Source organism: Python bivittatus, unplaced genomic scaffold (assembly GCF_059951505.1).
Source record: "Python bivittatus isolate LINGU-HERP-01145 unplaced genomic scaffold, Pbiv_v1 ctg000020_np1212, whole genome shotgun sequence".
In the NCBI taxonomy this organism is placed as follows: Eukaryota; Metazoa; Chordata; class Lepidosauria; order Squamata; family Pythonidae; genus Python; species Python bivittatus.
The window spans coordinates 131,257,690-131,267,990 of record NW_028277030.1 but is presented as its reverse complement, the minus strand read 5'-3'; the positions used below and the strand labels follow the sequence as shown (position 1 = coordinate 131,267,990).

The 10,301-nt window shown below is 37.7% G+C and overlaps 1 protein-coding gene across 3 annotated transcripts in view; it reads left to right on the top strand.

Annotated features, from left to right (window-relative positions):
* Positions 1–570: 570 nt before the first annotated feature.
* The window catches only part of USP34 (ubiquitin specific peptidase 34), a 170,366-nt gene continuing 160,635 nt past the window's right edge, over positions 571–10,301 (top strand). For 2 of the 3 annotated variants that reach the window (XM_088149723.1, XM_088149716.1), the window contains exon 1: positions 571–899. In XM_088149723.1, coding sequence (XP_088005849.1) covers positions 593–899 — 307 coding nt within the window. In that variant the 5' untranslated portion in view covers positions 571–592. Of the gene's footprint in view, positions 900–1,085; positions 1,266–10,301 lie in introns of all 3 variants that reach the window. The other variant, XM_088149729.1, reaches the window with a different exon arrangement.

The following is a 10,301-nucleotide window of genomic DNA, read 5'->3' as shown; positions in this document are numbered from 1 at the left end:
CAGATAATCTAGAACAGAAACACATCCTTTTTTCAGAAGCAGGACACTTCTGCCACTCAGAACCTATTCCGAGCCCATTTCAAAGTATTATCTATATAGCTAAGTATCAGCACAGGCTATCATAAACTTTCCGAACCTCTTTGTTTGCACACTACCCTAAACTCACACAAAAAAATTAACCAAGGTAAAAGCTGACCACGTTTAGCATGTTGTGTGAATGCTGCCTGGGTTAACCAGTATGTTGTGCACACTAAGAGTGGCACGGAAGAGGGATTTTATCAAACGGGTCTTCAAATGAAGCACTGAGGTGAGAGAATTAACACGGAGAACTGACAAATATATGGCAAAAGGAAGTTGAACTCATGACCGTCCTAATTCAGCCAAGGATTTCTTTCCTATCTCCTCTCAAACTCTATTTACACGCATGGCCAATACTCCTACACAAAAAGACTACAGCGGATTGGGCAATGCATCTCCTTTTATGTTAAAGCCTACGGAATTCTCTCGAAGACTTTCGTCCTCCCACGACGGCGTTCAGGCGCGCTTCCACCAAGCCGCGGTGACGTCGGCAGCCGAACGCCTCCCGCCTTGCATGAAACGGGGGCGGAGGCACCTCGCCGCCATTTTGCCCTCCCAACTGCACTCTTTTCTCATTGTGTTCGCACCGCCCCCAGACGACCCGAGGAAAGAACTCCTCCTCTCTTTCCTTCGCCTCCCGCCGTTCCTCCCGGAAATATCCGAGCCGGGACAGAACCTGCGCGCGCGGTCTCCGCACACCCCTTGCCTTCCTCGCCCCGCCTCCTTCTCTCGTGCAATCCCCTCCTCTTCTCTCTCTCTCTCTCTCTCTCTCCTCCTTTCCCCCTCAGCAAAATGGCGGCGCGTAGAGGCCTTAGGAGCCAGTGAGTGACTCGCCTTCTCCTTCTCCTCTTCCCCTTCTGTTCCTCGGTGGCCGCCAAACTCATTTGCATTAGATTGTCGCCCCCTCGTCTTTCATCCTATCCCGAAATCACTTTTACAACCCCTCTTCTCTCCCCCCTCCCCTTTACGACTATTCCTTCCTTTCCTCCCCCTTCTGTCACACTCAGGTGCCCATCCCCCCACCGGCCTCTTCCCCTCCCCCTCCTCCACTCGCCTGCCCATCAATCAATCAGCGGCGACCGAGAGCGGATCAATCAATGGTCGGGAGGAGGAGGCGGCGGCGGCTGCTGCTGTTTAATGAACAATGTGTGAGAGCTGTGCCGAGCTGCTGGAGGTGTTAAATGAGAGTAAGTCGAAGGCCTTGGTGAACGAGGAGGGGAAGCATCTCGTAGCCTTTCCTCCTTCCCCGGCCTGTTTTGTACGAACCGGCTCGCGTGAATACGGCAAGAAAACGCAGTGATTGTTGCTACTGCTGTAGCGGAGGGAGGGAAGGACTGTCGGTACCGCGTCCCCTGCCCCCTCTTTCCAGTATCTCACTTTGCCCCCTTAGCAGAGGATGTGTGTGGGAGGACTGGAAAGGCTTGCTAGGTGTGAAATGCTCATACACGGAAGGCCTGCTACCTGATTAAAGCTTGGCACCCTTCGCGCGGAGGGAGGACCCAACTGGAAAGTCAGTCGGCGCTTACTCTTGAGTAAGCATGGGATGGCGTTGCCTTCAGGAGTAGTAGAAGACAGGGATACTCTTCCTCGCCGCGGTCCCCCCTCCCCCTCTTTTTCTCGTCTTAGAAATAGGGGAGGGGAGGAACGAAAGAGATGCCGGCGTTGTCGGCTGTAGGGAGATCCTCTGCCTTAAATGGTGCAAATTGAGTAGGGGGCGAACGAATTCAAAACTCGTGCATTTTCTTTGCTTTTCCTCTACAGTATGTTCCTTTCAGTTGCATCCTTCCGCTAAGCGAACGCGGCCTAGTTCTTGTGCTCGGGATGAGCTTGCAGACAAATGAGGCCGGCCTGGATTATGAGATAGGTTTGGGGCACCCCAGGAATAAAGCTATGGTTGCAGTCTCACTCTTCTCACCTGCAGCTGTAGGATCTTAAGTGGGGTTGATAGGAAGAATTTCAACTGGAATAAGCTTTCCTTTTTGGAAATCGCGTTTTATTGTGGAAAAGTGATTAGCTATGTATATATTTCTACTCTGCCTTATTTTTAGTATTTATGATTCTATATTTTTGGATGACATTAAGACTCTTTAGTATTTAAAGGTTAATCCCATCATTCTTTACATATCCATGCAATAGTTTTTATGCTTAAGTTTGTTAAAAATACTTCCATTTGCTTTGTTTCCAAACTGTTTTGTATGCTTCACAAAACAGGTGAAATAGCTCTCTCATATTTTCATAAATATATGAAAATTTATCTTGAAGCAGAATAATTTTTGCACGCTTTGGAGTAAGTCCCTCTTAACTGATTCTAGGGAAGAACATGTAGAATTTGGGCTGCACGTCTTAGAATATATTTAATGTCCTTTGGGCCAAGATCTTTTATGATTTATCTAATGTAAAATTGTATTGGATGCTTGAGTAGGTGTTTTTCTGCCCTAATTTGGTGATATAATTAATTTGGTGATATGATTAAAGCTCCCAAGAAAAGAATAGGTAGGGGGGCAAACTGTAAAACATGATAAAGTTACTTTTGCTATGATTATTTTCTTGCAGCAATTGAATCGTATTGATGAATTAATTGTGAATCCTGTAGTCACTAAAATAATTTTCCCTTAATGACTTGTGCACACCAAGGCGTTGGTTTCATTATCCAGATAGTGATTTAGAAAATTGTAGGCAGTGCCTAGGATTCTCTGTGGTAAGCCTGATGTAATTCCAACTGTAAGTTGTTCATATGGTTTGTTTGTATTGATATGGCTATAACCTGAGGGAGGGAAAAATCATGAACTTGGTGCTAAGAATTTCACAATTAAGTTTATTGAGATTTTACTTTTGAAAATTGTTAATTTGAGAGATTCAAAGAGTCATACTTTGAAAAAGAATCACTCTTCAGTATTTGAATTCAGAAAGTTAGCTGTACTACTTCATCTGATTGTCAGTTGACATTTAAATTTTCACAAATTTTCTCCATTGATGCAATCCTTTGCATGTTAACTCAGAAATAACTTATCCCTAAATTCAGTAGCATTTATTCCCTCTTTAGTAGATTTGAGATGGCTTTTTCTCTCTGATTGATGGGTTTAAGATTGTACTTAAACATTGCAGTTAATCTAAATTTAACATTCTTGAGGGGTTTTTTTAAAACATGCTTGGATCAGTTATCAGGAGTCTTTCAAACTAGTATATTTGATTAAACAGCTAAGCTTTTGTGAGCTACAGCTCACTTCATCAGATGCACAGAGTGGCTGAACTGATGTATGATCCACTCCATACATCTAAAGAATTGAACTGTAGCTGACAATGGCTTATGCCTTTTAATATTTGTTAGCCAAGCTGCATCCATACTCCTGATTTTGGGCTATGATGGACTAACATGCTTCACTTATCCACAGTGTCTTGGATCACTTAATACATGGCGCTGTGAGCTGGTTATTAGCAACTGAACATTTTCAGAATGTTGTTTAGTTGGGAGTTTATTTTCCTATGTCAAGTTAGAAGCTCTAAAAAAAATATCAAAATGGTATTGAGGTGTTTTGTTTTTACTTTAAAGTATATCAAGAATTCCTTTAAAATCACATTTAAAACTACCCCTAATGAATACAACCTGCAAAATTAAAAATAGTTACAGAAGATCAATAACTTTTCTCCTTTCTTACGTGTGAAAATATATGACCTGGTTATAGTTGTTATGTTGAGAATAGTTACTGTACATTTTTATTTCTATAGATCTGTGTGCTTTGAAGGTTATGGGGTAGTTGCAAATAGTTTTTGCTTGCTTTTTAATTTTATAATTGCTTTGGGAGTTTTTAACTGCTTCATATAATATTTTCCTCATTAGGGCTGTGCAGTGCTGTTGATTTGAAGGCAGTAAGGTCCTACAGAGTTCACAGGGGCATGAATGTGGCAATTGTATACAATTCCTTAAAGTAGGCATGCTTTTTTCCAAGATGCACAGCTGCCTTCCACAACTGGTGTATAATTCCAGAAAAACATGTTTGATATCGGAACATACTTTTGAACACAAAGTACACATACATACTTCCTTAGGGGCCATAAGATTAGCATAGGTCAGCTTTTAAAATAGTGTTACATGTGGCTATATGTGGGTACTTTTGAAGAGTATTTAGAATGCAGCAGTGCTAGAATTAATGAGGATTAGGTTTTGGGAAGGATGTAATACCATTACTCTACCAATTGCAGTGGCTTTTGATCTGTTTTTACACTCATGATAAGATGCTGTCTACCACATTTAAAAGCCCATATGCCTGAGGGTAAGAATAGGTAAGGAACTAATTGTTGCTAGGGTGACAAAAGTTAGAGTTGCTCTCACATTCTGCTTGAGAACTTTCTGGTTGGTATTGTAGATACAGTATTATGGAAAATGCTGTAGTAGTTAGGTGTTAGGCCTGATCTAGCTGGGTTTTTTTTAAACTTGGTTCGTGTATCATGCAGAGGTTAAATTTGTTGAATAAGTCTTAATTGGCTTGAATTTGTACAGCATGCTAAACCAAAACAGGGCAAACTACATAAACATCATATTTGAACTCTTATTTAATGTTCTTTTAAGTCATCCTCTCAGCTGAACTGCTTATCTACTAGGAATATCATATAGATCTGGTATCATATGTAACAGGTTTATTCTGTACAGTCTTCCTTTTTTGATTCTTCCCTCTTAAGACTTTGGTTGACTCCTGCACTGAAGGTATTCTGATGCCCTCTGAAGATTTTTTATTTTGATAGATAAAGGTAGTCCTTGACTTACAGCCATTTGTTTGGCAACTGTTCAAAGTTACAGTGGTGCTGAAAAAAGTGACTTACAACCAGTCCTCGCACTTATGACATTCGCAGCAGCCCTATGGTCACACAATCACAATTTGGGCGCTTGGCAACTAGCATATATTTACAATGGTTTCAGTGTCCTGGGGTCACATGATCACCATTTGCGACCTTCCCAAACGGCTTCCGACAAGCAAAATCAATGGGGAGCCACACGATTCACTTAAAAACCGTGTCATTTGCTTAACGACCGCATGATTCACTTAACGACCATGGTGATTTGTTTAATGACTGCTGAAAGAAAGTTGTAAAATTGGGTACGGTCATGTGATGCCTCGCTTAACAATCACATCACTTAACGATTAATTTTCTGATCTCTATTGTGGCTGTAAGTCAAGGACTAACTGTACATGGCCAGCTGAATTTTTCTCCTTCATTTTCAGGGTTATTTTGGGAGTTTTTAAATTTATGTTTGCTTTAAATGTGTGGTGTGACCTGCAAAAGTAAGATGTAAAAATGTAAAATAATAATTTTATGGACTAATAACTGATTTGTGAAGCCACAATTAGTATTAACATACTTGGGTCCTTTGGAAATTTATGCAGCCCATTCCAAACTGTACACTTAACATGATTTATTGTAACCCATTCACAGCATCAATCACTGCAATATTCTTTTCTGTTCTTATAATGCTATTTTTTACATGTAATAGGAAGGGGACATTAGAGTTCTGATTGAAATTAATAGAATTGAACTTTTTACTTCCAGCAATTTCATGTTTTTGGATGTATGGTGATGTGAATTTCCGCTGGTGTCCAGAATTACTTTTGGACATACTTTTTTGGCCCAAACATTGCACTAAAATCATGATTTGCTTTAAACATGGCTTATTCTAGTTGGTTTATTAAAGTTTGATTTACAAACTACAGTGGTTAGATTCACACACTGTACTGTGATAAAACTGAATAAACCACATGGCTTATTTTAATATGAATTCAGCTACTGTTAAAGTTGGTTTAACAAGGGAATGCATTTTTTTCCCTGAAGATTGTTCTAGGCTTTTGAGTTTTATGCTAAAGCCCAAAGTAGTGAGCAGAGCTGGGACAAAAATTACATTTGTTTTAAATTAAATATAACATGATTCTTTTAAAAATGACAATTTGCTGACTATTTTTATGGGCTGTATCCAGAGGTACATGTGGCCCTGTCCTTTTTTCCTTACTGTTTTTAGGTAATCACAATCCAGCATTATGTGTAAATGTGTTTTAGGGCGCACGGAAACAGAATCTCACCGAATGATGTTATTGAGAACAGCATCATGACTCAAGCTCTGTCCCTGTGGATATCTGGATTTTAGGAAGGACCCACTTGAAGATGCTAGAAATGGCTCTCCCTTGTCAGCATAGCTCTTGCTCATCTCAGCCATATGTGTCTGTCTGAAAGATATGGGAAGGGAACCTTTCCTGTCTCAGGCTTGGCCACCCCACATCTTTCCTCTTTATGGAAGGGATAGTGAAAAAGCCCTGATATAACATTACTTCCCTAAATTTTATTTTTACCTGATCCCAGATATTTACAAATCACCCTTTCCTTCAGAATCCATTTAGGGCCTTACACATTTATGACCTTATTTTTTCTGTTCTTATATACCAAACATTTTTGCTCATATTCCATACTGTATATTCTGAGGGTATCATTCTTTTAATAAAAGCACTGTTCCTATTTTGCTCTACCTTATTCTTTGAACTGTCAGTGTGCATAATTTTTTTCCAACTCTCTGTAAAACTAATATTTTTTCTGATGCTTTAATACAAGCCCTAATCTCTTTTTGTATTCTAAATATCAAAGTAGTTGTAATTTTTTATTTTGCTTACAAGTATCCTGATCTGCGTATCCTTTTGTTTTCCTTCAGTTATGTTTACAACTATAAAGTATAAATTCTTGGGACAAAGGCTTAAATGGATACATTGAAAAACTATAAGCTGCTGAGCTTATTCATATTTGTTATTGTTGGAGGAATTTTGTGTGGTGTATGTGTGTGTGTAAAATATATATATATATATATATATATATATATATATATATATACGCTTTTGTAACTCAGATTGTATTAATGGTTTTCTTAATTACATTCTCCATCAAAACCTGGAAAAGTATCGGTGGTAGCTGAAAGGGAGATATTTTTATGTTCAAGGAGGCAGCACTTGCTCTCCCTCACTGACCATTTGACCCATATTCTGGTGTTTTGATTTCATCTAGAAATGATGGAGTTTCAAAACAGCTTCCCTATAATTTTATAAATTTAGTGACTGGGAATTTGCTTTCAAGTTAAATAAGGCTTCTCAGTGAACATTTCTGTCAGTTAATGGTAACATCCTTTTAATGACATTTCTGTAAGAATTTTTCTTAATTTTTTTAGTTGTCTTTGACCATTAGTTTATTCAATTAATCTATACATTGTTAATCTGTTTATTATTCTGTTTATTATTCTGTTAATCTACACATCTTCACACAGTGTTCCTCTTGTTTTGTTTGCTTTCAACAGTGGATTTCTTATGCTATCTTCTTCATAACATCAATCTCTTATTTTTTGAGATTTATTTCCTGCAGCATAGCTTCATAAACCCTTAAGGCAATTCAAACAAATCACAAGATCAATAAAAATTTAATTAAATGTTTACAGTTCATAAGCATATAGAATTAGTAAAATCCAAGGCCGTCAGATCTCATGCTGGAGTCACAAACAAATTTGGAGAGCAGTCATATGTAAAATATTTATTGGAATAAAATTCTTTCACATATTTTCTGGCACTCCTAAGTGAAGATAATTTAGTCTTTTCATCAAGCACTTTTCATTTTTATTTTTTTTAAAGGCAAATATCTTGTCCAGCATGCTAGGTATACGTCAGATAAAGCTGACACTTAAAAGCAGAGCCCAAATCATTCAGTCAGCTCATGTGTATGAAAGTGTTCCTTGAAATAGTGTTTCTAAACCATTCAGGACTGTAAAGTCCCATCCAAATATTATTTAAGGCTACAGTCGTATGTATGTGTGTGTGTGTGTGTGTGTGTGTGTGTGTGTATATATATATATATATATATATATATATATATACACATACATACATACATACACATGCACACACACACATACACACACACCTGTGTCTGTGTGTGTGTCTATGTAACTAGGATTAACCTTCATTGAACTCAGTGGGATTTCTGGGTAGAAATATGCAGTGCAGTCAATGAATAGTTTTGTAGCCAATACATTTAAATAAACAACTTCTGATAAAGGTAAGAGTATTGGATAATATGATGAGAATTTCCTTATTGTATAAGATTTATAAACTCCAGAGGCACTAGGCAGTATACAGAATCAAAACACAGTACAGGGAATAGTATAGTTAAAAACCAAAACTGTAACCAATAACAATGGCATTGATCTTCCTCTGTTTAATCACTCATTAAAGGGTTGATGATCAGGATTATAATTTCGAATACTTTATGTGTCAGACCAGACAGGCTTGACTTTTTCTAACAGCATGAAAAAATTCACCACTGAATTTCTATATTTTGCTGATGGATATCAGCAGTGTGGTCTGTGAAAACTGCAAAACAAAGATGTAAAGGCCACTGTGTGACATGTAGGATTATATTTTATTTGGAAATAAGTACAGTGAAACCTCATTTTAATTATCAAATTGGAGGGAGGGTATGTGTGTTCATGAAAGCATGGTAAATTGAAGAGTGCATCATCATGGCAGTTTTATTTATTACAATAACTTGTCATAAATTTGGAAGACTCCAGATTTTGCAGCATTTGCATAATGTAAGTGGTGCAATTTATACTATGTTCATATAGTTAAATTGTTTTTTAAATTACATTTCTCTCTCTCTCTCTCTCTCTCTCTCTCTCTCTTATATATATATATATATATATATGGTATTGACATTTGGCAAATTTTGCATTTGAAATAACTTATAAATTGTTGATCTCTTGTCTTATTAAACATTTGCTTCAAGAGATTGAATAAAGATATATAAACATATGGACATTGCAGAGGGTTGATTGGGAATGGGGCGTCTTTGATATAAAAGAACAGTACTGAATCCCAAACTGCACTTTTTCAGCAAAACAAAATCAAGGAAGTCTCATGGGTAGGGATGAGAATCTAAAACCTTTCAAGTGGTATCTAAGGTGGCTGAAATTGAATCCAGTAGTATCTGAAGGACCATATGTTTTCTTTTCCTGCCTTGAAGCAAGTTCTAACAGCTGCCTTATTACTCTTCATTTGTTCATGGGCAGATAAAGAACCTAACCTAATCTTTTTCTTTCTGGCTATTGTATATGAAAATTTTTAAATGGCCATCCACAAATACATTTTCCCTTTACTACCCTATAATAAGATGTGAGCCTACTCCCACTATAATTTGCTCAAGTTGCTGCTTGCTTCAATAAAAGAGAAGGAACAGAGGGAGCATACATCTGGAATTGTGGCAATGTACAATGGGTGGTAAAAGCATCAGCATTAGGTCAGAAGGTGGGGGAGGCAGCAACCTCAGGGTTCTTTCAGCAGTGGACAGTAATAGCGAGTAGTGGTTCCACCTTGCTCTCTTATTTTTGTCTTTTGTCTTCTCTGTAATTCTTTCTTGTAATGTGATAGGTGTAGCTAGCTTTTTAATAGGACTAGTCAAGCCATAAAACATGCCATGGACCATGGGCTATAGTTTAATTGGGTTTCTTAAACAAATCTGTCTCTCTTTTCATTATTTATAAATGGAAAATATTTGTCACATGCTTAATCCCTTGGCCATACAATGCATACCTCCTGTTGATACAATAGGTTTGTCTTTCAGTATTTTTCTAAGCTATTAGCACGTTAATATTTTCTGCTTTTGATCACTGATTTTCATTCACTGTTTTGGCTTCTGATTTTCCATCTGTAAAATATGTTTTCTAAAAGTAAAAAGTTTGTAATTATATTCCTTATAAAGTGCTGTGTATAAAAAAGATATTTATATGCCTCCTTAATGTGATTTGTTTAAAATCAAGCAATTTGTGGTTATGCTTGCTTGCTTGCTTAGTTGTTCTGCATTATTTTCCTGCTTTGCACTTGTTATACAGTACTGTGCAGAAGTTTTAGGCAGGTGTGAAAAAATGCTGTAAAGTAAGAATGCTTTCAAAAATATATATTGTAGTTTATGTTTATCAATTTACAAAATGCAAAGTGAGCAAACAGAAGAAAAATCCAAATCAAATCAATATTTGGTGTGACCACCCTTTGCCTTCAAAACAGCATCAACTCTTCTAGGTACACTTGCACACAATTTTTGAAGGAACTCGGTAGGTAGGTTGTTCCAAACATCTTGGAGAACTAACCACAGATCTCCTGTGGATGTAGGCTGCCTGAGATCCTTCTGTCTCTTCATGGAATCCCAGACAG